The following is a 27,976-nucleotide window of genomic DNA, read 5'->3' as shown; positions in this document are numbered from 1 at the left end:
GGGGCTGGTGCAAGTGGGAGTTGGGGGTCTGTCTGGGGGGGGCTGGCCGCAGTGGGGGGCGAGGGGCCTGGCACTGGGCCCTGACCTAGCTCTCTGGCTGACTTGGTGGCAGGTGGGTCGTCGCAGCCCCGGGATGAAGCTGAAGAAGCAGGTGACAGTGTGCGGAGCTGCCATCTTCTGCGTGGCCGTCTTCTCCCTCTACCTGATGCTGGACCGAGTGCAGCACGACCCTGCCCGGCACCAGAGCGGGGGCAACTTCCCGCGGGTAAGTGGCCCTGGCACCCAGGGGACGAGGAGTGGGACTGGGGCTCTCTGCCATCACCTCCCATGGTGCCTGCAGCGGAGTCCCCCTTGCTCACCCGGCCGCGTGTTGGCAGCTTGGGGGGCCGAGTGCTGAGGGGCCTCAGAGTCTCAGCTCCCTGGGACCTGGACCCCCGGGGGAAGAAACGTCCCAGGGTTGGGCACCAAGCATGGGTCAAGTCTATTCCAGGGTTGCTTGCCCACCACTGACATGCAGCCACCTCTGGGGTGGGACGTGGCAGCAGTTGGTCAGCAGCAGTCTGTGGCAGGGGAGTGCTGGTGGCTCCCTGTCTGGGTGGCCCTGCAGGGGGCTTTGGGAGGCTGACTGGCATTCGCCAGCTGCCTGCCCAGATTTACTGAACATGCTTTTTGTCTGGGATTGCACCTGTGCACCCAGCCCCCTTAGTGCCACCCTGGGTGCAGGGGCCAGCACTGACTGCCAGGAGAGAGTGCCCCCTGCTGAGTGCCCCAGCGCTGCCCTGGGGCAATGGGGTCTACGAGAGGAGGAGGGTGCTCCCTACTGAGCCCTGACTCTGCTCCTTGCGTGGCAGGCCCCTCATGCTGACTGGGAGGGGGAGTCCCCCCTCCTGAGCCCCTGGCCCGCTCCCTGCAGAGTGCACTGCCAGGCCATCAGTCCAGCAGCTACTGCACTGGTGGCCCCCCCAGGCAGCCCTGATGGGCCCTCGCTCTCACTGCTCTCTGCTGGAAAATGGGGGGGGTCACTGAACCCCAAACATTCTGCGGGAAAAGAGCGACTTGGGCAAATGGCCAGGGACCCCGTAGTTCTGGGTTGCAGCTGTGTGAATCTGCGTCCCCTGGAGCTGCTGCGGTGCCTCGTGGGCGATGGATGGGCAGTTTCCCCCGGCATTTCGGGGCGTGGGGGCGCTGCTCTCACCCCGTGTCTGTGACCTGCAGAGCCAGATCTCGGTGCTGCAGAACCGCATCGAGCAGCTGGAGCAGCTGCTGGAGGAGAACCACGAGATCATCAGCCACATCAAGGAGTCGGTGCTGGAGCTGACGGCCCATGCAGAGGGGCAGCCGGTGCTGCTGCCCTACCACACACCCAACGGGTCCTGGGTGCTGCCACCCGAGAGCCGGCCCAGCTTCTTCTCCATCTCCCCACAGGACTGCCAGTTCGCGCTGGGGAGCGGGGGCCAGAAACCAGACCTGCAGGTGAGCGAGGGCCGGGGGCCTAGGCGGGATGGGGAGCCGCCTGTGGCGGGTCAAGGAGCTGGGGGCTTGGAGAGGGAGCCGCCTGCAGGGGTTGAGGGGTGGGGGGCTTGGAGGGGGAGCCCCCTGTGGGGGGCCGAGGGACTGAGGAGTTGGAGAGGGAGGCCCCTGTGGGGGGCTGAAGGCCGGGGCGTCATTGGGGGAGCCACCTGCAGGGGGTTGAAGGGTGGGGGGCTTGGAGGGGGGTCCACCTGCAGGGGGCTGAGGGGCTGGGTGGTCAGAGCGGGAGCCGCCTGTGGGGGGCATGGGCTTGAGATATCTGGGCTTGGAGGGGGAGCTGCCTGCGGGGGGGACGACAAGGGGGGGAGTTTGGAGGGGGAGCTGCCTGCAGGGAGGCGAAGGGCTGGGGAGCTGCCTGCGAGGGGCTGAGGGGCAGGGGAGTCATAGCGGGAGCCACCTGTGGGGGCCCAAGGGGCTGGGGGATTGGAGGCGGAGCCCCCTGTGGGGGGCGAGGGGCTGGGGGACAGGGACCTGAGATATCTGGGGCCACACCCTGTGCTCTCACTGAGGGCTGGGGCAGGAGCAATGTCTGTCTCTTGGTGCAGCCCCTCACCGCTGAGCATCTAGAGATGGCTCCAGTGCAGGGGCTGGGTTGGCGTCCTGGGGGTGCGAACTGGGGTTGTTGAGGATGGGGCTGGCATCCCAGTGGTGGAGGATGCAGCTGGCATCCCAGGGGCTCGCTGCCAGGGACTGGGGCTGAGGCTGGTGTCCCGGGGGCCCAGTGCCAGGGACCGGGGCTGAGGCTGGTGTCACAGAGTCCCCGGGCGATGCTCTGGAACTGCTCCCTACGAAGCCAGTCAGGACTCTGGGGAAGTCTCCTCTCTGGGAGCAGCCTGTCTGCAGGACACACAGCTCACACAGCTTCCACCTTCCTGGTTCTGACCTCGGAGCATTCAGCATCTTCTGCTCCTCCGTGCGCTTCCCACAGCGAGTCCATCCAGGCGGGGTCCTGGGGAAGCCAGAGGGTCCTGCCCCCCAACTCCGCAGTCAGACGTGACTCTCAGCCAGCCGGGGAAACAGAAGGTTTATTAGACGACAGGAACATGGTCTAACACAGAGCTTGTAGGTGCAGAGAACAGGGCCTCTCAGCCGGGTCCATTTTGGGGGGCAGTGAGCCAGACAACCCCGTCTGCACTTCACTCCATATCCCCAGCCAGTCCCAAACTTAAACTCTCTCCCGCCCCTCCTCCTCTGGGTTTTGTTCCTTTCCCAGGCCAGGAGGGCACCTGATTCCTTTGTTCTCCAACCCTTTAGCTCTCACCTTGCAGGGGGGAAGGGCCCAGGCCACCAGTTGCCAGGAAACAGGGTGTCGGCCATTCTCTGTGTCCAGACCCCTGCACACACCTGCCCTCTAGGGCTCTGCAACGATCATACATCCTTATCCCACCCCCAGATACTTAAGAACTGCCTAGGGGAAACTGAGGCACCCCACACTATTCAGAGGAAACATTAAGAACAGTCCCGCTTTGTCACAGCTGGTGTCCTGGGGGCCTGGTGCCAGGGACTGGGGTTGAGGCTGGCGGCCTGGAGGCCCCAGTCTTGCTGCTCCCACTGAGCATGGTCCCTGGTCTTGCAGATGCTGGCCGTGGCCTCGGTGCTGCCCTTTGATAACCAGGACGGTGGCGTGTGGAAGCAGGGCTTTGACATTACCTACGAGCCCCATGAGTGGGACACGGAGCCCCTGCAGGTGTTTGTGGTGCCACACTCCCATAACGATCCAGGTGAGTGAGGCCCATGGAGCAGGCTGGGGCCTTGGAGCCTGGCCCTGGGCTTAATGCCCACAGCTGAGCTGCGGGGAATCCCCTGGCGAAGGGTCCCAGGCATGGTCCCCAGACTGCACAGACAGAGGGTCCCAGACACAGCCCTTTGGCCTCTCAGCAGTGTTCCCTCTAGTTTTTCCCACCCATGTGCGGAATGAATTTTGTTTTGTTCACCAATATGGAGGTGATGTGTGATGTGTTTGGGGTGCAGGAGGGGGCTCAGGGCTGGGGCTGAGGGTTGCAGTGCGGGGGGTGAGGGCTCTGGCTGTGGGTAGGGATAAGGGATTTGGGGTGCAGGCTTCCCCAGAGCTGGAATGGGGAGAGAAGACTCCCCCCAGATCTCTCTCCCCACAGCAGCCCCTGGGCTGGGGCAGGGGGGTGCGTCTCCCCTGGCCGCGGCAGGTCTGGGCCAGGCTAGGTTGGGCCTGGGAGAGGGGCTTTTTTACCCCACTGTGATGTTCCCCTGGTGTTATCTGGACCGGTGATCTGCTAGGTCACTCCAATCCTCAACTCTGGGAGCCAGCTTTACCCTGCTCTGCTGTGAGAATCCCCACTCCCAGGCTGTTCACACACAGCCTTTGGCATGTAAGCTGCTCCCAGCTACGTGCGTGAGCACTTTTGGCCAGCCACTGCTTGTATTGTGCAACCGAATGACACTAGCCAATGTCTCCGGTCCCAGACACAAGCCTAGGAACCTCAGTCTTGCAGAGTCCAGTTCTGCCCGCTGGACGCTGCAAGCTTATATGAATTTGTCAGTTTAACAAAGAAATTGATATGTACCAGGGTTGTTATCCCAAGGGGAGTCTCTGACACGCTTCAAACCAAACACACTGCTTCAGGTAGAATAAACAAACAGATTTATTTACTACAAAGATAGATTTTAAATGATTATAAGTCAAAGCACAACAAGTTAGATTTGGTCAAATGAAATAAAAGCAAAACGCATTCTATGCTGATCTTAACACTTTCAGAGCTCTTACAAATGTAGATGCTTCTCACCACAGGCTGGCTGGTTGCCTTTCAGCCAAGCTCTCCCCTTTGATCAGCGCTTCAGTCACTTGGTGGTGGTGTCTGTAGATGGAGGTGGAAGAGAGCAGAAGAACATGGCAAATGTCTCTCCCTTTTATCATATTCTTTCTGCCCTCTTGGCTTCCCTCCCCCCACCCCTTCAGAATCAGGTGAGCATTCCCTTGGTCAGTTTGGGACTACGATGAGGTAAGGGGGTGACTCCCTCAAGAGTCCAACAGATCCTTTGTTGCTGCCTAGGCCAGTGTCCTTTGCTCCTGTGAGGCTGGGCTGGATTTGTCCCATTCATGCCCTGATGAGGTGTGAACTGCCCCTCTACTCCTGGAGAGTTTTGCCTGGGCTTGTTTTAAGCCATAAGGACACATTTTCAGCCTCATAACTATATTCATGAGATTACAACCTATAACATCGCTGTGACAACAATGCTCAGTGCATCATGAGCCTTCTGAAGACACCCGACCTGACAAACTTTGCATTGGATACCACACAATCGTATTATAAGGATGAACATGGGGGTGCAGGGTGTCCCCCCGAGGTACAGAGTGTCACAGGGCCCAGGAGAGGGGCATCTCTCCCCAAGCTGCGGCAGGTCCGGGCCAGGCTGGGTTGGGACTGGGGGAGAGGAATCTCTCCCCGCTGCGGTCTTGAGGGCCTGCACAGCACTTAATAGGCTGCTGTGTGGCCACGCGGCTCAGAGGGAACGTAGCCCCCGCAGGCAGGGCTCCGCACTCAGTCCCTGCCCTGTGCTTGTTGCGCAGGCTGGATCAAGACCTTTGAGAAGTACTACGCAGACCAGACACAGCACATCCTGAACAGCATGGTGCTGAAACTGCAGGAGGACCCACGCCGCCGCTTCATCTGGTCTGAGATCTCCTTCTTCTCCAAGTGGTGGGACAACATCAGCACCCAGAAACGGGCTGCGGTGCGCAGGTACGGGGGGCCACAGCCTGCACCCCGTGTCAGGCCCCGCGCCCGCTCTCCCCAGCCTGGGCACCCAGTGGAGACGCAGTGCCGGCTCTCAGGGCGCTGGCCGTGGGGCGGGGGCGCTGGCCGTGGGGCGGGGGCACTGGCCGTGGGATGGGGTACTGGCTGTTGGGTGTGCCTGCAGGAGGTGCCGTGGGGCGGGGGCGCTGGCCGTGGGGCGGGGGCGCTGGCCGTGGGATGGGGCACTGGCTGTGGGATGGGGCACTGGCTGTTGGGTGTGCCTGCAGGAGGTGCCGTGGGGCGGGGGCGCTGGCCGTGGGGCGGGGGCGCTGGCTGTGGGATGGGGCGCTGGCTGTTGGGTGTGCCTGCAGGAGGTGCCGTGGGGTGGGAGCGCTGGCCGTGGGGCTGGGGCGCTGGCTGTGGGATGGGGTACTGGCTGTTGGGTGTGCCTGCAGGAGGTGCCGTGGGGCGGGAGCGCTGGCCGTGGGGCTGGGCGCTGGCTGTGGGATGGGGCACTGGCTGTTGGGTGTGCCTGCAGGAGGTGCCGTGGGGTGGGGGCGCTGGCCGTGGGGCGGGGGCGCTGGCTGTTGGATGTGCCTGCAGGAGGTGCCGTGGGGTGGGGGCGCTGGCCGTGGGGCGGGGGCGCTGGCCGTGGGGCGGGGGCGCTGGCTGTTGGGTGTGCCTGCAGGAGGTGCCGTGGGGCGGGGGCGCTGGCCGTGGGATGGGGCGCTGGCTGTTGGGTGTGCCTGCAGGAGGTGCCGTGGGGCGGGGGCGCTGGCCGTGGGGCGGGGGCGCTGGCCGTGGGATGGGGCGCTGGCTGTTGGGTGTGCCTGCAGGAGGTGCCGTGGGGCGGGGGCGCTGGCCGTGGGGCGGGGGCGCTGGCCGTGGGATGGGGCACTGGCTGTTGGGTGTGCCTGCAGGAGGTGCCGTGGGGCGGGGGCGCTGGCCGTGGGGCGGGGGCGCTGGCCGTGGGGCGGGGGCGCTGGCTGTTGGGTGTGCCTGCAGGAGGTGCCGTGGGGCGGGGGCGCTGGCCGTGGGGCGGGGGCGCTGGCCGTGGGGCGGGGGCGCTGGCTGTTGGGTGTGCCTGCAGGAGGTGCCGTGGGGTGGGGGCGCTGGCCGTGGGGCGGGGGCGCTGGCTGTTGGATGTGCCTGCAGGAGGTGCCGTGGGGTGGGGGCGCTGGCCGTGGGGCGGGGGCGCTGGCCGTGGGGCGGGGGCGCTGGCTGTTGGGTGTGCCTGCAGAAGGTGCCGTGGGGCGGGGGCGCTGGCCGTGGGATGGGGCGCTGGCTGTTGGGTGTGCCTGCAGGAGGTGCCGTGGGGCGGGGGCGCTGGCCGTGGGGCGGGGGCGCTGGCCGTGGGATGGGGCGCTGGCTGTTGGGTGTGCCTGCAGGAGGTGCCGTGGGGCGGGGGCGCTGGCCGTGGGGCGGGGGCGCTGGCCGTGGGATGGGGCACTGGCTGTTGGGTGTGCCTGCAGGAGGTGCCGTGGGGCGGGGGCGCTGGCCGTGGGGCGGGGGCGCTGGCCGTGGGATGGGGCACTGGCTGTTGGGTGTGCCTGCAGGAGGTGCCGTGGGGCGGGGGCGCTGGCCGTGGGGCGGGGCACTGGCTGTTGGGTGTGCCTGCAGGAGGTGCCGTGGGGTGGGGGCGCTGGCCGTGGGGCGGGGGCGCTGGCCGTGGGGCAGGGGCGCTGGCTGTTGGGTATGCCTGCAGGAGGTGCCGTGGGGCGGGGGCGCTGGCCGTGGGGCGGGGGCGCTGGCCGTGGGATGGGGCGCTGGCTGTTGGGTGTGCCTGCAGGAGGTGCCGTGGGGCGGGGGCGCTGGCCGTGGGGCGGGGGCGCTGGCCGTGGGATGGGGCACTGGCTGTTGGGTGTGCCTGCAGGAGGTGCCGTGGGGCGGGGGCGCTGGCCGTGGGGCGGGGGCGCTGGCCGTGGGGCGGGGGCGCTGGCTGTGGGATGGGGCACTGGCTGTTGGGTGTGCCTGCAGGAGGTGCCGTGGGGCGGGGGCGCTGGCCGTGGGGCGGGGGCGCTGGCCGTGGGATGGGGCACTGGCTGTTGGGTGTGCCTGCAGGAGGTGCCGTGGGGCGGGGGCGCTGGCCGTGGGGCGGGGGCGCTGGCCGTGGGATGGGGCACTGGCTGTTGGGTGTGCCTGCAGGAGGTGCCGTGGGGCGGGGGCGCTGGCCGTGGGGCGGGGGCGCTGGCTGTGGGATGGGGCGCTGGCTGTTGGGTGTGCCTGCAGGAGGTGCCGTGGGGCGGGGGCGCTGGCCGTGGGGCGGGGGCGCTGGCCGTGGGATGGGGCACTGGCTGTTGGGTGTGCCTGCAGGAGGTGCCGTGGGGTGGGGGCGCTGGCCGTGGGGCAGGGGCGCTGGCTGTTGGGTGTGCCTGCAGGAGGTGCCGTGGGGCGGGGGCGCTGGCCGTGGGGCGGGGGCGCTGGCCGTGGGATGGGGCGCTGGCTGTTGGGTGTGCCTGCAGGAGGTGCCGTGGGGCGGGGGCGCTGGCCGTGGGGCGGGGGCGCTGGCCGTGGGATGGGGCACTGGCTGTTGGGTGTGCCTGCAGGAGGTGCCGTGGGGCGGGGGTGCTGGCCGTGGGGCGGGGGCGCTGGCCGTGGGATGGGGCGCTGGCTGTTGGGTGTGCCTGCAGGAGGTGCCGTGGGGCGGGGGCGCTGGCCGTGGGATGGGGCACTGGCTGTTGGGTATGCCTGCAGGAGGTGCCGTGGGGCGGGGGCGCTGGCCGTGGGGCGGGGGCGCTGGCCGTGGGATGGGGCGCTGGCTGTTGGGTGTGCCTGCAGGAGGTGCCGTGGGGCGGGGGCGCTGGCCGTGGGGCAGGGGCGCTGGCCGTGGGGCAGGGGCGCTGGCTGTTGGGTGTGCCTGCAGGAGGTGCCGTGGGGCGGGGGCGCTGGCCGTGGGGCGGGGCGCTGTCCCGACTCTCTGGTGCCCCCTGCAGGCTGGTTGGCAATGGGCAGCTGGAGATGGTGACGGGCGGCTGGGTGATGCCCGACGAGGCCAATTCCCACTACTTCGCCATGATTGACCAGCTGATCGAGGGGCATCAGTGGCTGGAGAAGAACATCGGTGAGTGACGGGGGGCCGGGCCAGTGCAGACCCGCCCTGCCCTTGTCTCCTCATGGCTGTGACCGTGGCCAAGGGGTTGTGGGGGCTCTGGGGCTGGGTGTGCTGCCCACGCCTGGGGCCGCGCCGTTAGGGAGGGGTCACCAGCTCCGCCCCACCCAGCCTTGCTTGGTGCTCCCTTCAGGTGTGACCCCGCGGTCTGGCTGGGCTGTCGACCCCTTTGGGCACAGCGCCACCATGCCCTACCTGCTGAGACGCGCCAACCTGACCAGCATGCTGATCCAGAGGGTGCACTACGCCATCAAGAAGCACTTCGCTGCCACTCACAACCTGGAGTTCATGTGGAGACAGACCTGGGGTGAGAGGGCCTGGACCAGAGGTGGGGTGAGAGGCTGCCTGGGGCTAGGGGTGGGTGTGGGGGGAGGGGCTGCCTGGGGCTGGGGATGGGTGTGGGGTGACGCTGCTGCCCTCTTTCCTGGCGGTGCAGTGATCCCTGCTCACATGCGGCCTTCTGACTGAGGAGCAGGCCCCTCCCGCCCGTCCCAGTCCCTGAGGGTCTCTGGGGGCCTCTGGCACTGAACCAAGCCTGCCCTGCCAGGCCCCCCAGTGTTCCCACCCTGTGCGTGACTGGGTCCCAGCGTCCTTCAGGTGCGACTGCCCCGTCCTGCCCTGGAGCGTGGGCAAGCGGGGCTCCCCTTCCCTGGGCCATGGCCCCGCTGCCGCCGTTCCTGGCTCTGGTGGCACTTGAAGCAGGGCTCCCCCTCCTGGCTGGGCTGGGGGCCCTTCCTGAGAGCCATGGGTGGGACCTGGGGGGCACAGCAGCCAGGCAGGGGCAGATGGCACCCGGGGTGGGCACAGCGACTCAGCTGGCTGCTTCTCTGCAGACCCCGACTCCAGCACTGATATCTTCTGCCACATGATGCCCTTCTACAGCTACGATGTGCCCCACACCTGCGGCCCTGACCCCAAGATCTGCTGCCAGTTTGACTTCAAGCGCCTGCCTGGGGGCAGGATCAACTGTCCATGGAAGGTGCCCCCCCGAGCCATCACTGAGGCCAACGTGGCCGAACGGTGAGTGAGCTGCGCCCCGCCACTCGGCCCCAGAGTCTGAGCCTTCCTGGCTGGCTCCGGGGCATGCTGCCTGCGCCCGCTGGCCCTGCTCCCTGAGGCCTCTCGCCTTGCTCTGCCGCAGGGCACACCTCTTGCTGGACCAGTACCGCAAGAAGGCCAAGCTGTTCCGCAGCAAGGTGCTGCTGGTGCCTCTGGGAGACGACTTCCGCTATGACAAGCCCCAGGAGTGGGATGCCCAGTTCCTCAACTACCAGCGCCTCTTCGACTTCCTCAACGCCCACCCCGGCCTGCACATGCAGGTACCGCACCGGGCTCCCAAAGGGGCTGCAGCTGGGAGGTGCTGGAGGGTCCAGAGGAGCCCCGCCCACGCTCTGGGGGAGGCCGGAGGTGTGGGGGGAGCCCCGCCCCCTGGGGGATGTCAGGGATGCGGGGGGAGACCCGCCCCCTGGGGGATGTCAGGGATGCAGGGGGATCCCCAGGGTTTATACAGGGTAAACTCATAAATTGTTCTCCCTCTGTAACACTGATAAAGAGATATGCACAGCTGTTTGCCCCCCCCCAAGTATTAATACATATTCATAATAAGTAAAAAGTGATTTTATTAAATACAGAAGGTAGGATTTAAGTGGTTCCAAGTAGTAACAGACAGAACAAAGTGAATGAGGGGGGAGCCCTTCCCCTTGGGAGATGCCAGGGGTGTGAGGGGGGAGCCCTGCACCCTGGGGGATGCTAGGGGTGTGAGGGGGGAGCCCCGCCCCCTGGAGGATGCCAGGGGTGTGAGGGGGGAGCGCTGCCCCCTGGAGGATACCAGGGGTACAGGGAATTATATTGGTCTTGATGGAATATATGGGCCTGAAGAGTCACAAGTGCTAACACGACCCTGTCACTGTCCAGCGTTAAACAGGGTTAAACGAGGCCTGGGGTTTGGCCTAGGGAGCCCTCTGCCCACTCAGTGCCAGGCATGCGCCCCACTGAACGGCCTGGCCCCTTCTACCAAAGGTGCAGGAAGAAGGAAAACCCCGTCAAAGCATTTGCGATGGGAAGAGTTCCCCGGAGCAGCATCCCCTGTGCCCGGTGCTGGCTCTGTGTGGCTTCAGAAGGCAGGCCCCTTGTCGGACGGACAGCCGCCCGGCGCTCCCCAGGCAGGCCGGGTCCCCTCCGGGAGGAGGCGCTGGCTGAGCTGGGCTGCAGTGCTGCTTGTGCTGTTGTTTTCCGGGCCAGTTTCCTAGAAGGCCAAACTGGCCAAACAGCCAGGGAGAGGAAAGTCCAGCCCAGCCCGGAAACGGAGCCTCTGCAGCCTGCCTGCTGGAGAAACAGCCCAGTGCGCAGCCATGCTGAGACCTGGCAAACCTGTCCCAGTGCTGAGCTGGCAGGCCATGCCTCTGGCTGCTCCCAGGCTCACGGGAGGGCTGCAAGACACACAGCTTGGGCCAGCAAAGCCAGACCCATTAGAGGGGCAGGAAAAGGGAGTGACAGGGAAGAGAAGGAATAAGGTGGGGAAGGAGAAGGGCACACGGGAGGGGTGACAAAGTGCCATGCCAGGCAGTGGTTGGCATGGAGCTGGAGCCGGTGGGCGTGGCCTTGTCTTGGCCTGGCCTGGTCAGGACATGTCCCAGGCTCAGGGTGATGGAAGCACAGCACGTCTTGGGGGCCAGGATGGAAAAGCTCGCCCCTGTCCCTCCTTTCAGTCAGCAGTTGTTCCCCCCGGTAGCCCGCCCTCCCCGGAGCCTCTTCTCAGGGACCAAGGGGTGGGGGTGCAAGGCCCGGCCTCCCCTCTTGTCCACTGGGTGGGCCCCATTTCCACACCCTGGCTCTGGTTCCCTGCGTCTCCCGCTGACTAGGCCTGGACTTCTGTTGGGAGGCAGGTTGGCTTGCACTAGTGCAGGCTGGCTACCAGCTGGCTCTCTCTGCCCCAGCACAGCATGATTGCAGGTTACAGGGACCCCGGAGCAGCCGCTAGCCACTTCCCACAGTGAGGCTCACAAGTGAGTACGTTTGTAGGCACAGTTTGGGGTCGGTCCTGCTTTGAGCAGGGGTTGGACTCAATGACCTCCCCGGGTCCCTTCCAACCCTAATCTGTGATTCTATGATTTATTACAAGCCCCACCCATCCCTGTGGATTCCAGGAGGTGTATGCTGAGCCCCGCCATCCCCTATGGATGGGGGGTTGGGGAGCCCCACCCACCTCCTGAGGCGGGATATGGGGGACACCCCCCCACAGTGTAGCTGTCAGAACTCTGGCCTTGTCAATGTACCTGCTTTCCAGGTGCTCTCTTGGTTTGTTAATGTCCTGGGGCCTCGGCTGCCTGCAGTCTGGGTCAGCCCAAAGGTCCATCCAGCCCCGTATCCTGTCTGCTGACAGTGGCCAATGCCAGGTGCTTCAGGGGAATGAACAGAACAGGGCAGTTATCGAGTGATCCATCCCTTGTCGCCCATTCCCAGCTCCTGGCAGTCCCAGAGTGGGGGGTTCTCCTTGGCACCGGGGGCCGCCACCTGGCTCATGGGCGGCATGGGGCCACGCTCTCCCTGCAGGCACAGTTCGGGACCCTCTCCGATTACTTTGATGCTCTCTCCAAGAGGACCGGGATCGTCCCTGGGATGAAGCCGCCCGGCTTCCCCGTGCTGAGTGGAGACTTCTTCTCCTATGCAGACCGGGAGGACCACTACTGGACAGGCTACTACACCTCCCGGCCCTTCTACAAGAGCCTGGACCGCGTGCTGGAGGCCCATCTCCGGTGAGGGCATGGGGCTGGGGCAGATGTCTGGGAATGGGCGGGAGTGGGGGGCAGGGCAGGAGGCTGGGCTGGAAGGAGCAGAGTGCAGTCAGTGACAGGTTTAGGGGTGGGACAGATGGGGGCAGGGGCTTGGTGGGCTGGAACTCGGGGCACACAGCTGGGGGGATTTCAGGGGAGGGGAGTGTGACGGGTTGGATCACAGGACCCCCCTGGGAGCTGCCACCTGATGTGCGAAATCTACTTCTGCTCCTGCTTTCCTGCCCTGCCAGCTTAGGACTCCAGCACCCTGCCTGGTTTGAGCCAGACCCGCTAGCCTGCTGCAAACCCAGACCCAGGTCTGAACCACGTCCCCTAACAGCTGTAGGCTTAACTGAAAGCAGCTTACAGAAATGTTCCTGCCCTTGACACTCAGATGCCCAACTCCCAATGGGGTCCAAACCCCAAATAAATCTGTTTTACCCTGTGTAAAGTTTATACGGGGTAAACTCATAAACTGTTCGCCCTCTGTAACACTGACAGAGAGATATGCACAGCTGTTCCCCCCGCCCCTCCCCCAGGTATTAATACATACTCTGGGTTAATTAATAAGTAAAAAGTGATTTTATTAAATACCGAAGGTAGGATTTAAATGGTTCCAAGTAGTAACAGACAGAACAAAGTGAATTACCAAGCAAAATTAAATAAAACCTGCCAGTCTATGTCTAATAAAACTGAATACAGACAAAACCTCACCAGTTCCAGTAAGCTTCCTTTTACAGACTGATCTCCTTCTAGTCCGGGTCCAGCAATCACTCACACCCCCTATAGTTACTGTCTTTTGTTCCAGTTTCTTTCAGGTAGCCTTGGGGGTGGAGAGGCTATCTCCTTAGCCAGCTGAAGACAAAATGGAGGGGTCTCCCACCGGCTAAAATAGACTTTCTCTTGTGGGAGGAGACCCCCCTCCTCTCGCCTATGCACAGTCCAGCTCCAAGATGGAGTTCTGGAGTCACCTGGGCCAGTCACATGTCCATGCATGACTCACAGTTTTACAGACAGCAGCCATTGCCCACCTGGCATCTTGAATGTCTCCAGGAAGACTTCTTATGTGGACTGGAGCCTTCCAAGATGCGCTGTTCGTTAAGTATCCGAGGGGCAGCCGTGTTAGTCTGGATCTGTAAAAGTGGCGAAGAGTTCTGTGGCACCTTGTAGACTAACAGACGTATTGGAGCATGAGCTTTCGTGGGTGAATACCCACTTCGTTGGGTGCGTGACGTATTCACCCTCATCAGTCTGTAAGATGCTACAGGACTCTTTGCCGCTTTTATTGTTCCTTAAGTGCTTCTTAATTGGGCACTTAACTTAGTGAATTCCTTTCTCCAGGAACTGACCAAATGCTCTACTAAGGTTATTTACAAATCAAGCCAGTACACGGCCAATATTCATAACTTGGAATACAAAAATGATACCTGCATATAAATAGGATGAACAGATTCGGTAGATCATAACCTTTACATAGATATGTTACATGGCATATGTAGCATAGAACATATTCCAGTTATGTCATATATACATTCATAAGCATATTTCCATAAAGCCTTATGGGGGGCACTGTCACAGGGAGATTCAGGGCACAAGGGGGATTCAGGGGGACAGGATTCGGGGGCAGGGCAAGGGGGATTTGGGAGCAGGGCGAGGGCGTTCAGAGGCAGGGTGAGGGGGATTCGGGGGCAGCGTGAGGGGAGATTCGGGAGTAGGGCGAGAGGGATTCAGGCTCAGGACAAGGGGGATTCGGGGGCAGGGTGAGGGAGATGCGGGGGAAGGGTGAGGGGAATTCAGGGCCAGGACAAGGTGGGATTTGGGGGCAGGGCAATGGGGAGTGGGGGCAGGGTGAGGAAGATTCAGGGGCAGGGCGAGAGGGTTCAGGCACAGGGTGAGTGGGTATTTGTGGGAGGGCAAGGGACATTTGGGTGCAGGGCGAGGGGGATTTGGGGCGGGGTGAGGTGATATTCGGGTGCAGGGCGAGAGGGGATTCGGGGGCAGGGCGAGGGGATATTTGGGCGGGGGAGGATTTGGGGGCAGGGTGAGGGGGTTTCGGCGCAGGGCAAGGGGGATTTGGGGCCCGTGTGAGGGGCAATTTGGGGGCAGGGCGAGGGGCTATTTGGGGGTGGGGCGAGGGGATATTTGGGCTCAGGGTGAGGGCGGATTCGGGGGCGGGGCGAGGGGCTATTCGGGTGCAGGGCGAGGGGTGTGCATGGGGAGGAGCTGTGGCTGATGGGTCTGTGTCTGCCCAGGGGTGCAGAGGTCCTGTATAGCCTGGCACTTAGTCACGCCCGGCATGCTGGCCTGGACAGCAGATACCCGCTCTCGGATTACGCCCTGTTGACCGAGGCCCGGCGTGCCCTGGGGCTCTTCCAGCACCACGACGCCATCACGGGCACCGCCAAAGAGGCCGTCGTGGTGGATTACGGTGTCAGGTACAGCCCTGGGTCACGGGAATGTGCAGAGCTCCAAAGACCTCAGACATGGCTGGGGGATCTGGGTGGGGGAACCTCTGCCCGGGTGGGGGTCCCTGGGGGGGAGGGGCTGGCGGGGGAGGGGTGATGCTGATTCTCTCTCTGCCTTTTCCTCGCGGCTCCGGCCCGGCTGCCCAGGCTGCTGCACTCCCTGGTGAACCTGAAACGCGTCATCAGCAACGCCGCGCACTACCTGGTGCTGGGCGACAAGGAGGCCTATCGCTACGACCCCGCAGGGCCCTTCCTTGGCATGGTGAGCCCGGTCCTGCGCCCTGGTCCCGGCCCTGACCTTGACCTCCCTGCCTGGAGCCCAGCTTGGCCCCGCTGCCCTGACCCCAGCCCGGCCCTGACCCCAGCCTGGCCCTGACCTTGGCCTCCCTGCCCTGACCCCGGCCCCAGCCCTGACCCCAGCCCCGCTGCCCTGACCCCGGCCCTGACCTTGGCCCCGCTGCCCTGACCCCAGCCCCGCTGCCCTGACCCCAGCCCCGGCCCTGACCTTGGCCTCCCTGCCCTGACCCCAGCCTGGCCCTGCTGCCCTGACCCCACTTGGCCCCGCTGCCCTGACCCCAGCCCCGGCCCTGACCCCAGCCCCGGCCCTGACCTTGGCCCCACTGCCCTGACCCCAGCTTGGCCCCGTTGCCCTGACCCCAGCCCCGGCCCCACTGCCCTGACCCCAGCCCCAGCCCTGACCCCAGTTTGGCCCCGCTGCCCTGACCCCAACCCCGGCCCTGACCTTGGCCTCCCTGCCCTGACCCCAGCTTGGCCCCGCTGCCCTGACCCCAGCCCCAGCCCTGACCTTGGCCTCCCTGCCCTAACACCAGCTTGGCCCCACTGCCCTGACCCGGCCCAGCCCCGCTGCCCTGACTTCAGCCCCGGCCCGGACCTGCTGCCCTGACCCCGTCTCGGCCCCTCTGTCCTGACCCCAGCCTGGCCCTGACATTAGCCTCCCTGCCCTGACCCCAGCTGGGCCCCACTGCCCTGACCCCGGCCCGGACCCGCTGCCCTGACTCCAGTCCTAGTCACATCTCTGACTCCAACCTCCCTGCCTTGATCCAGACTCCAGACTCCAGCCCCGACCCCAGCCCTCAGCTCTACTGCCCTGCACCTGCCTGCATTCGGGGGGTGACCCCCTCCATCAGGGCGCTTGCCAGGAGCGGCTCTCTGCTGCCCTTTTGCATGGTGGGGGCCTGCCCCACTCCCTGTCTCTGCCCCTCTGCCTGGAGGGGTCCTGGGGCTGGCAGGGGCTGGGGATGCCCGCGTGGGAGCGTTACGGCACTGACTCAGCTCCTCTCTGCCAGGACGACATGCGCCTCAACCAGGACTCGCTGCCTGAGAAAACCGTCATCAAGTTGGACACATCGCCCAGGTAGGAGCCGCCCAGCCCCTGCCCAGGGTGCGCACACCCCAACTCCGGGCTGGGGCAGGGTCTGGCTGAGGGGACGGGCCCCTGCCCAGACAAGGATACCACAACTCCGGGCTGGGGCAGGAGCTGGCTGGAGGGAGGGGCCCCTGCCTGTGTTCGCTCTGTCCTGAGGGACCTGGGGGTCAGGCCTGCCCCTGTGGCTAAGCACTCTGTTCACTCTAGCCTGCCAATGTTGGGGTCCTTTGGGGGCTGGAGGCTGTCAGGGAGCTGTCGACTGCTAGGGGTTCGAGGGGTCATCGGGGGTGGGGGGCTGTCAGGAGCCAAAGGTTGTGGGGGGCCATCAGGTCGGAGGCTGTGGGGGGCCATCGTGGTCTGGGGACCAACAGGGATCAGGGGCTGGGGGCCATCAGGGATAGGGAGCTTGGGGTGGTTGGGGCAGTTGGGGATCAGGGCTGTTGGGGTCTGGGGGCATCGGGAATAGGGGGCTTGGGGATGTTGGGAGCCATCGGATATTGGGGGTTGGGGGCTGTTGAGGGCTGGGGCCCATCGGGGATAGGGGGCTTGGAGCCATCGGGGGTTGGGGACCATCAGGGATTGGGAGCTGGGAGCTTTCGGGAGCTGGGGGCCATCAAGGGTTGGGGGCTCTCGAGGATCAGGTCTGGGGGCTGGGGGCCATCAGGGGCTGGGGGCCGTCAGGAATTGGGGGCTGGGAGCTGTCAGGAGCTAGGGGTTGGGGGCTCTCAAGGATCAGGGCTGGGGGCCGTTGGGGGCTGTTGGGGATCGGGGGCTGCGGCTGTCGGGGATCAGGGGCTCGGGGCCGTTGGGGGCTGGGGGCTGTCGGGGATCGAGGGCTGGGGGCCATTGGGGGCTGGGGGCTGTCGAGGATCGAGGGCTGCGGCTGTCGGGGATCAGGGGCTCGGGGCCGTTGGGGGCTGGGGGCTGTCGGGGATTGAGGGCTGGGGGCTGTCGAGGATCGAGGGCTGCGGCTGTTGGGGATCAGGGGCTGGGGGCCGTTGGGGGCTGTTGGGGATCGGGGGCTGCGGCTGTTGAGGATCGAGGGCTGGGGGCAGTTGGGGGACTGGGGGCTGTCGGGGATCGAGGGCTGGGGGCCGTTGGGGATCGAGGGCTGTCGGGGATCGATGGCTGGGGGCCGTTGGGGGCTGGGGGCCGTTGGGGATCGAGGGCTGTCGGGGATCGACGGCTGGGGGCCGTTGGGGGCTGGGGGCTGTCGGGGATCGGGAGCTGCGGCTGTCGGGGATTGAGGGCTGGGGGCCATTAGGGGTTGGGGGCCGTCGGGGATCGAGGGCTGGGGGCCGTTGGGGGCTGGGGGCCATCGGGGATCGAGGGCTGGGGGCCGTTGGGGGGCTGGGGGCTGTCGGGGATCGGGGGCTGCGGCTGTCGGGGATCAGGGGCTGGGGGCCGTTGGGTGCTGGGGGCTGTCGGGAATCGAGGGCTGGGGGCCGTTGGGGGCTGGGGGCTGTCGGGGATCGGGGGCTGCGGCTGTCGGGGATCAGGGGCTGGGGGCCGTTGGGGGCTGGGGGCCATCGGGGATCGAGGGCTGGGGGCCGATGGGTACTGGGGGCCGTCGAGGATCAAGGGCTGGGGGCCGTTGGGGGCTGGGGGCTGTCGGGGATCAGGGGCTGGGGGCGTTGGGGGGCTGGGGGCCGTCGGGGATCGAGGGCTGGGGGCCGATGGGTACTGGGGGCCGTCGAGGATCGAGGGCTGGGGGCCGTTGGGGGCTGGGGGCTGTCGGGGATCAGGGGCTGGGGGCGTTGGGGGGCTGGGGGCCGTCGGAGATCGAGGGCTGGGGGCCGATGGGTACTGGGGGCCATCGAGGATCGAGGGCAGGGGGCCGTTGGGGGCTGGGGGCCGTCGAGGATCGAGGGCTGGGGGCCGTTGGGGGGCTGGGGGCTGTCGGGGATCGGGGGCTGCGGCTGTCGGGGATCAGGGGCTGGGGGCCGTTGGGTGCTGGGGGCTGTCGGGAATCGAGGGCTGGGGGCCGTTGGGGGCTGGGGGCCATCGGGGATCGAGGGCTGGGGGCCGTTGGGGGCTGGGGGCCATCGGGGATCGAGGGCTGGGGGCCGTTGGGGGGCTGGGGGCTGTCGGGGATCGAGGGCTGGGGGCCGTTGGGGGGCTGGGGGCCGTCGAGGATCGAGGGCTGGGGGCCGATGGGTACTGGGGGCCGTCGAGGATCGAGGGCTGGGGGCCGCTGGGGGCTGTCGGGGATCAGGGGCTGGGGGCGTTGGGGGGCTGGGGGCCGTTGGGGATTGAGGGCTGGGGGCCGTTGGGGGCTGGGGGCCGTCGAGGATCGAGGGCTGGGGGCCGATGGGTACTGGGGGCCGTCGAGGATCGAGGGCTGGGGGCCGTTGGGGGCTGGGGGCTGTCGGGGATCAGGGGCTGGGGGCGTTGGGGGGCTGGGGGCCGTTGGGGATCGAGGGCTGGGGGCCGTTGGGGGCTGGGGGCCGTCGAGGATCGAGGACTGGGGGCCGATGGGTACTGGGGGCCGTCGAGGATCGAGGGCTGGGGGCCGTTGGGGGCTGGGGGCCATCGGGGATCGAGGGCTGGGGGCCGTTGGGGGGCTGGGGGCCATCGGGGATCGAGGGCTGGGGGCCATTGGGGGGCTGGGGGCTGTCGGGGATCGGGGGCTGCGGCTGTCGGGGATCAGGGGCTGGGGGCCGTTGGGTGCTGGGGGCTGTCGGGAATCGAGGGCTGGGGGCCGTTGGGGGCTGGGGGCTGTCGGGGATCGGGGGCTGCGGCTGTCGGGGATCAGGGGCTGGGGGCCGTTGGGGGCTGGGGGCCATCGGGGATCGAGGGCTGGGGGCCGTTGGGGGGCTGGGGGCCATCGGGGATCGGGGGCTGGGGGCCGTTGGGGGGCTGGGGGCCGTCGAGGATCGAGGGCTGGGGGCCGATGGGTACTGGGGGCCGTCGAGGATCGAGGGCTGGGGGCCGTTGGGGGCTGGGGGCTGTCGGGGATCAGGGGCTGGGGGCGTTGGGGGGCTGGGGGCCGTCGGGTATCGAGGGCTGGGGGCCGATGGGTACTGGGGGCCGTCGAGGATCGAGGGCTGGGGGCCGTTGGGGGCTGGGGGCTGTCGGGGATCAGGGGCTGGGGACGTTGGGGGGCTAGGGGCCGTCGGGGATCGAGGGCTGGGGGCCGATGGGTACTGGGGGCCGTCGAGGATCGAGGGCAGGGGGCCGTTGGGGGCTGGGGGCCGTCGGGGATCGAGGGCTGGGGGCCGTTGGGGGGCTAGTGGCCGTCGGGGATCGAGGGCTGGGGGCCGTTGGGGGGCTGGGGGCTGTCGGGGATCGGGGGCTGCGGCTGTCGGGGATCAGGGGCTGGGGGCCGTTGGGTGCTGGGGGCTGTCGGGAATCGAGGGCTGGGGGCCGTTGGGGGCTGGGGGCTGTCGGGGATCGGGGGCTGCGGCTGTCGGGGATCAGGGGCTGGGGGCCGTTGGGGGCTGGGGGCCATCGGGGATCGAGGGCTGGGGGCCGTTGGGGGGCTGGGGGCCGTCAGGGATCGAGGGCTGGGGGCCGTTGGGGGGCTGGTGGCCGTCGGGGATCGAGGGCTGGGAGCCGTTGGGGGGCTGGGGGCTGTCGGGGATCGGGGGCTGCGGCTGTCGGGGATCAGGGGCTGGGGGCCGTTGGGTGCTGGGGGCTGTCGGGAATCGAGGGCTGGGGGCCGTTGGGGGCTGGGGGCTGTCGGGGATCGGGGGCTGCGGCTGTCGGGGATCAGGGGCTGGGGGCCGTTGGGGGCTGGGGGCCATCGAGGATCGAGGGCTGGGGGCCGTTGGGGGGCTGGGGGCCGTCGAGGATCGAGGGCTGGGGGCCGATGGGTGCTGGGGGCCGTCGAGGATCGAGGGCTGGGGGCCGTTGGGGGCTGGGGGCTGTCGGGGATCAGGGGCTGGGGGCGTTGGGGGGCTGGGGGCCGTCGAGGATCGAGGGCTGGGGGCCGTTGGGGGGCTGGGGGCCGTCGAGGATTGAGGGCTGGGGGCCGTTGGGGGCTGGGGGCTGTCGGGGATCAGGGGCTGGGGGCGTTGGGGGGCTGGGGGCCGTCGGGGATCGGGGGCTGCGGCTGTCGGGGATCAGGGGCTGGGGGCCGTTGGGTGCTGGGGGCTGTCAGGAATCGAGGGCTGGGGGCCGTTGGGGGCTGGGGGCTGTCGGGGATCGGGGGCTGCGGCTGTCGGGGATCAGGGGCTGGGGGCCGTTGGGGGCTGGGGGCCATCGGGGATCGAGGGCTGGGGGCCGTTGGGGGCTGGGGGCCATCGAGGATCGAGGGCTGGGGGCGTTGGGGGGCTGGGGGCCGTCGGGGATCGAGGGCTGGGGGCGTTGGGGGGCTGGGGGCCGTCGAGGATCGAGGGCTGGGGGCCGTTGGGGGCCGTTGGGGGCTGGGGGCTGTCGGGGATCAGGGGCTGGGGGCGTTGGGGGGCTGGGGGCCGTCGGGGATCGAGGGCTGGGGGCCGTTGGGGGCTGGGGGCCGTCGAAGATCAGGGCCATCATGGGCTGGGGCGGGGCCCTGCCCCGTGGCTGAGTGCTGTCCCCGTGCAGGTTCGTGGTGCTGTTTAACCCGCTGGAACAGGAGCGGCTCAGTGTCGTCTCACTGCTGGTGAGCTCCCCCCGCGTCCGCGTGCTCTCCGAGGAGGGGCAGCCCCTGGCCGTCCAGCTCAGCGCCCAGTGGAGCTCAGCCACGGACATGGTGCCCGATGTCTACCAGGTAAGGGACGGGGCTGCAGCCTCACCCCGCCCCACTGGGGACGCCCAGAGCCGGGCAAAACCTACTAGACACACTGTGCCCACCCGCACTGTGAACACCTCACTCTGTATATCCCAGCCCCCTCACCCCCCCGCACCGTGAGTCCACCTGGGGAACCCTTCCATGGCCCCAGTGGGCCAAGCACCCCAACTCCGCAGTCAGCGGTGACTCTCGGTCAGCACAGAAAACCGACGGGTTTATTAGTCGTTGGGAACACAGCATAGGACAGATCCTGTTAGCACAGAACTTACGAACATTCAGCAAAGTCTACCATGGGGTGGGGGAGAATCACCAGCCCAGAACCCTGGGCCCAGCCACAGACTGACCAGTTTCCCGCAGCCCGGCATATGTCATGCCTAATGTGCCCCTCCTCTGGCCTTTGTCTCTTTCCCCAGCAAACAGGTCGCCTGGTCTCCGCCTCTCGCTTTGTTCTCCAGCACCTCTGGCTGATTCTTGCAGAGGATGAGCCGGGGCCACAGTGTCAGCCATTTTCTGTGCCCAGGCAGTCACACCTGCCCTCTAGGGGTCTCTGCAAGGAGCACACACCCTTGTCCCATTACCTAGACATTTGAGTAACGCTTGCGGGAAACTGAGCCACACTCTCAGTATTCAGACAAAACATTAAGAACATTCCCACTTCGTCACACCCGCTCCCCCAGGTGAGTCCTGTTTCCATTTCCCAGGGCTGAGCTCTGGGGGCAGGGGTCCTACTCGCGTCTCCCCTCTGATTGGCAGGTGTCCATCATGACCCGGCTGCCAGCACTGGGCCTCAGCGTCCTGCAGTTGTACAAGTCGTTCGACAGCCACACCACGCTCATGTCGTCTGTGCGTCTTCACCTGCACGGGCGTGACTTGCCCGTGCGCCCACGCGAGGTCTTCCCTGTGCGCGTGGTCCCCGCCCCCTCCGACGACTTCTGCCTGGACAACCAGCACATGCAGGCCTGCTTCTCGGGCCTCACCGGCCTGCTGCAGGTGAGCAGGGGGACGGGTGGGAGGCAGCATGCCTGGCATCCACACGCTCACCACCTGCGTGGCCTGCCTCCTTGCAGAGCGTCCGGTGGGCCGGGGAGGAGCACAAGCTGAGCAGTGAGTTCCTCATCTATGGCACCAGGAGCGCCAAGGACAAGAGTGGGGCCTACCTCTTCCTGCCGGACGGCGACGCCAAGGTACAGGGCACATGGAGGGGCCCAGGGCCCTAGGAGCAGCTGGGCGCTGAGGCCTGTAGAGGGGGGCTTGGGAGGGCTGGTGGGACCTAGGGGATGAGGCAGAGGGTTCCAGGCTGTTATACCTCCCCTCCCTCGCGCCGGCTGCACCTGTGTCAGGCTGCCCTTGTTCCCTTCCCAGCCCTATGCCCCCAAGGAGCCGCCCGTGGTGCGGGTGACCGAGGGACCTTTCTTCTCGGAGGTGGCCAGCTACTACCAGCATGTGCAGCAGGTGTTGCGGCTCTACAACGTGCCAGGTGAGGGCGGCGCAGGGTGGGCTGTGCCCCGCTCCAGGCGCTGGGGGGCTGGGCAGAGCGCTGTGTCTCTGGCGGTCAGCGGGGTCCCCGGCATTCCACTTGGCGGGGGCGGGTGAGGTGAACTCAGCCGTCTGCGTTGCAGGGGTGGAGGGCCTGTCCCTGGATCTGTCCTGCCTGGTGGACATCCGCGACCACGTCAACAAGGAGATGGCCCTGCGCCTTAGCACCAGCATCGCCAGCGAGGACACCTTCTTCACCGATCTCAACGGCTTCCAGGTGCCTGGCAGCCCTGGGCAGTGCCTTCCCTGCCTCCTGGGCATCTCCCCTGCCAGGGCAGAGCCAGTACCCCACCTCCTGGGCCTCTCCCAGCCCTGCCCCCCAGGGCAGCACCCTCCCTCACCTCCTGGTCCTGCTCCCTGGGGCAGAGCCAGTACCCCACCTCCTGGGCCTCTCCCCGCCCGGGGACCAGCCTTGCCGGGAGCCCCCAGGTGGCACGCAGGGCACTGGTGGAGCTCGTAGCAGGGCTGAGCCAGGTGCCACACATCCTGATCTCTCCTTTCCTCTAGATCCAGCCTCGCAGGTTCCTGAAGAAGCTGCCTCTCCAGGCCAACTTCTACCCCATGCCAGCCATGGCCTACATCCAGGACAAGCAGAGCCGCCTGACCCTGCACACGGCCCAGGCCCTGGGGGTGTCCAGCCTGCGCAGTGGTGAGTGGGGCTGCTGGGCCTCCTGTGGAGGGGTTGTGCCCCAGAACCATCTGTGCCTGGCTGCCGTGTTTCCTTGGGCCCTGCGCTCACCACCGCTCCCAGTCTAAGCAAGGCCAGGCTGGTCGCAACTTGGAAACTGGACAGGGAAAGCCAGCTGCTGAGGGAGTGGGGTAGGGGTGCTCTCCCCTGGCAGTGCTGGCCCCAGGGCAGTGCTAGAGGCGCTGGGTTGCAGGGAGCAGGGTGGGGCCAGCAGGGGGCGCTGGGCTACAGGGAGCAGGGCAGTGACAGCAGGGGGCGCTCTCCCCTGGCAGTCAGCGCTGGCCCCAGGGCGGCACTAGGAGGTGCTGTGCTGCATGGAGCAGGGTGGGGCCAGCAGGGAGTGCTGGGCTACAGGGAGCTGGGCAGGGGGCTCAGCAGGGGGCGCTCTCCCCTGGCAGTCAGCGCTGGCCCCAGGGTGCTGCAGGGAGCGGGGCGGGGGACTCAGCAGGGGGTGCTCTCCCCAGCCGTCAGCACTGGCCCCAGGGCGGCCTAGGGGGCGCTGTGCTGCAGGGAGTGGGGCGGGGGGCTCAGCAGGGGGCGCTCTCCCCTGGCAGTCAGCGCTGGCCCCAGGGTGGCGCTAGGGGGCGCTGTGCTGCAGGGAGTGGGGCGGGGGGCTCAGCAGGGGGCGCTCTCCCCAGCCGTCAGCACTGGCCCCAAGGCGGCCTAGGGGGCGCTGTGCTGCAGGGAGCGGGTCGGGGGGCTCAGCAGGGGGCGCTCTCCCCAGCAGTCAGCGCTGGCCCCAGGGTGCTGCAGGGAGCGGGGCGGGGGGCTCAGCAGGGGGCGCTCTCCCCAGCCGTCAGCACTGGCCCCAGGGCGGCGCTAGGGGGCGCTGTGCTGCAGGGAGCGGGGTGGGGGGCTCAGCAGGGGGCGCTCTCCCCAGCCGTCAGCACTGGCCCCAGGGCGGCGCTAGGGGGCGCTGTGCTGCAGGGAGCGGGGTGGGGGGCTCAGCAGGGGGCGCTGTCCCCAGCTGTCAGTGCTGGCCCATTGCCCCAAGGCGGTGCTAGGGGGCGCTGTGCTGCAGGGAGTGGGGCGGGGGGCTCAGCAGGGGGCGCTCTCCCCAGCTGTCAGTGCTGGCCCATTGCCCCAAGGCGGTGCTAGGGGCTGTGCTGCAGAGCTCTGCCTTTCTGATAGCTCGAGGCCCTGACTCTCCCAGGCGAGGGAAGCCCTGCGCTCTGCGGTGTCTCAGGGGAAGCCTGCCCCCAGCACTCTGGGAGAGAGATGTCCCTTCTTCCATTTGCTGCCCCAGCTGTTGCTGGACCTGGAGCGGCCTCTCTCCGGGGTGTCTCCCCCTGCCCCAGCCCTGCAGCGGGGCCCAGTCGGGGCTCCTCTCCATGGGAGGAAGGGTTAAGGGCCCAGGTGTGTTCAGGCCCTGCTCGACCTTGCCCCTCACTGTGCCCCACAGGCCAGCTGGAGGTGATTCTGGACCGGCGCCTCATGCAGGACGACAACCGTGGCCTTGGCCAGGGGCTGAAGGACAACAAGCGAACCTGCAACCGCTTCCGCCTCCTGCTGGAGCGCCGCACCACGGCCAACAAGGTGAGGGGGAGCCCCGCCAGTGGAAGGCCAGGCCGTTCTGCCCCCTGCCTGGGCTGCACCGGTGCTCCAGCCGCCTCGTGTCGTGGGGTCCTGGGGGTGAGCCCAGCTGCTGTGGCCGGGGGGCAGATGCTGAGCGGTGCGTCCTGTGGCTCCAGCTGCCTCCAGCGGGGGCATGCTGTCGGAGTCACCACGGGGTGTTGGTTGGACACTGGGCTTCCCTTCCTTCCCTGGCCCAGGCTGTAGCGGAGCGGTGCTGTGCAGCTGTGAGCCAGTTGTGCCCTCCCACCCCAGCAGTGGTCGCACTGCAGCGGAGGCGGCAGCTGCTGTGCCCTCGGGGGAGGGGGCTGAGTCTCAGCCAGGTGCCTAGCATTCCCGAATGCTGCGCGGGGCCGGCAAGGTGATGGCACTTTGCCACACAGCTCTTACAACTGTCGCTGTTCTCGTCCCATCTCCCCTGCTCCCACCCCTCCCTCCCCAGAGCTCCGGCTTCTTTTCCAAACTGGCTTCCGTGTTCAGAGCCTGGCCCTTTTCCGGCCCCCGGACGGGCAGCGGAGAGGTACCTGCTGGCTGCCGCGCTGTCTGGTGACTGTAGCTGGGGCCGCGGTCCCTGTGTAGCCCAGCTGGTAGCCTGAGCAGTAGACAGCAGTAGATTAGGCCTGTGTGCTGCGCATGGGATGGAGCATTGGCCCGAGGGGCGGGCTAGCTGCGGTGGAGTGGGGGCCCTGAACAGCTCAGTTCTGGCCCCCCCAAAGCAGGGAGTGGGGGGTCCTGCCTCATCAGAGCCGATGTGACCGTCGCAGCCCCTGCTGCCTGGACCGGGCGTGTTGCTGCTGCCCGAGTCTCCTGCCACCCCCACTGCCTGCATCGGGGTGTTTGGGGGGAGCCCCACGTGGATCCCTGCCAGGGAATTCCCTCACCCTCTGGGTGGGTCTGACCAGCCCGACAGCAGGGCAAGGCTGCCCCAGACCCCTCAACTCGGTTGGTTGCTCTTGTTGCAGGTGCAGGACAGTCGTCCAATCAGCTTCCCCTCTCTGCTGAGTCACATGACCTCCATGCACCTGAACGCAGAGGTGCTGGCGATGCCGGTTACTCAGGAGAAGCCAGCGCCCCCGGCCCTAAGGTCCTTCCAGCCCTTCTCAGGCACTGTCCCCTGTGACTTCCACATCCTCAACCTGCGGACACTGCAGGCAGAGGTAAGAGCCCCGGCCCCATGGGGAGCGAGCCCAGCAGCCTGTCTGCTGGCGCCACCACCATGCATGGGCGGGTCAGACTGTCTGTTCCCATCATCCCAGCAGGCTCAGGCCTGGGGTCAGGCCCTCTGCCCAGCTGTACCCATCCCTTGGGCTGATGAGTAATTAACACTTCATTTCATGGAAGGTGGAATTAGGGAGGTAAATGAATCATGAGGCTGAAAACCAGATGTTTGTGCTAAAGAAGGGAAATCACTAGGTCAGTAGGCTAAAAAGACAGAATGTCTGAGCCAGCTAAGATAAGAGGGAGAACACCCAGGGGACCAGTTACAAACAAATAACAATGGACACGCTAAACTAGGGAAGTAGGGATGAGGTAAAGAGTGCGTGGACGAGCCTGCTGTACCGGGCTCAGTTCCTTGGCATACTCAGCCCAAGCCACTGCAGTGAGACGTTGTCATGGAGTCCCGGGGCGATGCTCTGGAACGGCTCCCTACGAAGCCAGGCAGGACTCTGGGGAAGTCTCCTCTCTGGGAGCAGCCTGTCTGCAGGATACACAGCTCACACGGCTTCCACCTTCGTGGGTCTGACCTCAGAGCATTCAGCCTCCTTTGCCCCTCCGTGCGCTTCCCACAGTGAGTCCGCCCAGGTGTGGTCCTGGGGAAGCCAGAGGGTCCTGCCCCCCAACTTTGCAGTCAGACGTGACTTGTAGCCAGCCAGTAAAACAGAGGTTTATTAGATGACATGAACATGGTCTAAAACAGAGCTTGTAGGTACAGAGAACAGGACCCCTCAACCAGGTCCATTTTGGGGGGCAGTGAGCCAGACAACCCCATCTGCACAACCCTAACCCTAACCCCAGCCAGCCCCAAATTGAAACTCTCTCCAGCCCCTCCTCCTCTGGGCTTTGTCCCTTTCCAGGGCAAGGAGGTCACCTGATCTCTTTGTCTTCAACCCTTAACTGTCACCTTGCAGGGGGAAGGGCCCAGGCCATCAGTTGCCAGGAAACAGGGTGTTGGCCATTCTCTGTGTCCAGACCCCTGCACACACCTGCCCTCTAGGGCTCTGCAACGATCATACACCCTTACCCCACCCCCTAGATACTTAAGAACTGCAGAGGGGAAACTGAGGCACCCACACACTATTCAGAGAAAACATTAAGAACAGCCCGCTTCGTCACAGACGTGTGTGACACAAAGGGACCGGTGCTGTGGCACTTGGAGCTCTCGGACCGGGCATCCATCCCCCACATGTGAGTCTCATCATCTCAGCCGAGCTCTGCCGGATGCCAGATAGCGGCTCCGATTGATGAAGGCCAGAGCCAAGGGAGTTCTTGGGGGCCGAGTGGAGAGGTCTCAGAGGGAATCCCAATGTTAGCCGTGCTGTGACTTGACCTGAATCCGGGCGCCAGGAGCAGGTACTGTCTCGTTACTCAGCGGTAGCTGGGCCCAGATCCGAATGGATTCCAGGACACTGAGCATCAGGTTAGATCCAAGCACAAACATCCTGGTTTCAGCCCCATGATCCATTTACCTTCCTGCAGCTGTCACATGCATCTCTGCTTCCCTGTCCCAGGATGAGTCGCTGCCCTCGGCGGAGATGGCTCTGATCCTGCACCGCAAGGGCTTCGACTGTGGCCTGGAGGCCAAACACCTGGGCTTCAACTGCACCACCAGCCAGGGCAAGGTGGGTCTGGGACATGGCAAATAACACCCCCTACCCCCTAACCCCCGACCTGAGTAAGATGGGTCTGGGACACAGCCGGTAACACCCCCTCCCCCCTTTCCCCCCACCAGGGCAAGGTGGGTCTGGGACACGGCTAGTGCCCCCCCGCCGCAGCCTGGGAGCCGACCCACCCTCGCGCTGGTGCTGCAGATCAGGCCTGGGCAGGGCCGGGGAGGAAAGGTTGTATGGGTGGGTGTGGGGGGAGTCTCCTGCTGTGCGCACTGGTGATGAGGGGGTGCCTTCCACAGGGAGCAGCATGCTTTGAGCCTAGGCTAGGCTGTGTTCCCGGGGCAAGGGCTCTCTGTCACATCCTGGCCCCAGTCTCGCAGCCCCCCCGTGAGTGGAGGCTGCCTTTCAGTGCTGGCTCCATACCAGCTGCCTGGGGCCTGCCCCAGCACAAAGCTGGGCACAGCCTGAGATGCCAGCCCCTCATCCCACGCTCCCCTCCTCTCTGTAGTTCTCTCTTGGGAGCCTGTTCCACGGCTTGGAGCTGGGGTTCCTGCAGCCCACCTCGCTGACACTGATGTACCCGCTGGGCGCTGCCTCCCCCAACAGCACTGTGATCCACATGGACCCCATGGAGATCGCCACCTTCCGCATCCACTTCGGGTAG

The 27,976-nt window shown here is 66.2% G+C and overlaps 1 protein-coding gene across 2 annotated transcripts; it reads left to right on the top strand.

The window, feature by feature from the left end:
- The first annotated feature begins 133 nt into the window (after positions 1–133).
- Positions 134–27,976, top strand: MAN2A2 (mannosidase alpha class 2A member 2). 2 transcript variants are annotated; one of them, XM_077828414.1, is made up of 23 exons: positions 134–265; positions 1,216–1,473; positions 3,107–3,251; positions 5,075–5,246; positions 8,174–8,301; positions 8,483–8,656; positions 9,183–9,369; positions 9,491–9,668; positions 11,902–12,104; positions 14,375–14,557; positions 14,735–14,849; positions 15,895–15,962; positions 20,502–20,667; positions 21,442–21,678; positions 21,756–21,872; positions 22,051–22,165; positions 22,308–22,441; positions 22,732–22,873; positions 24,315–24,448; positions 24,927–25,004; positions 25,447–25,641; positions 27,214–27,324; positions 27,821–27,976. In XM_077828414.1, the coding sequence occupies exons 1-23, from the start codon at positions 134–136 to the stop codon at positions 27,974–27,976; spliced, it is 3,528 nt and encodes a 1,175-aa protein (XP_077684540.1). The 2 variants fall into 2 exon arrangements, with proteins under 2 accessions (XP_077684540.1, XP_077684541.1); XM_077828415.1 differs by lacking the exon at positions 24,927–25,004.

This window comes from Eretmochelys imbricata, chromosome 10 (assembly GCF_965152235.1).
Source record: "Eretmochelys imbricata isolate rEreImb1 chromosome 10, rEreImb1.hap1, whole genome shotgun sequence".
Classification (NCBI taxonomy): domain Eukaryota; kingdom Metazoa; phylum Chordata; order Testudines; family Cheloniidae; genus Eretmochelys; species Eretmochelys imbricata.
The sequence above is the reverse complement of the archived record's forward strand: the minus strand, read 5'-3'. Positions and strand labels throughout refer to the sequence as shown.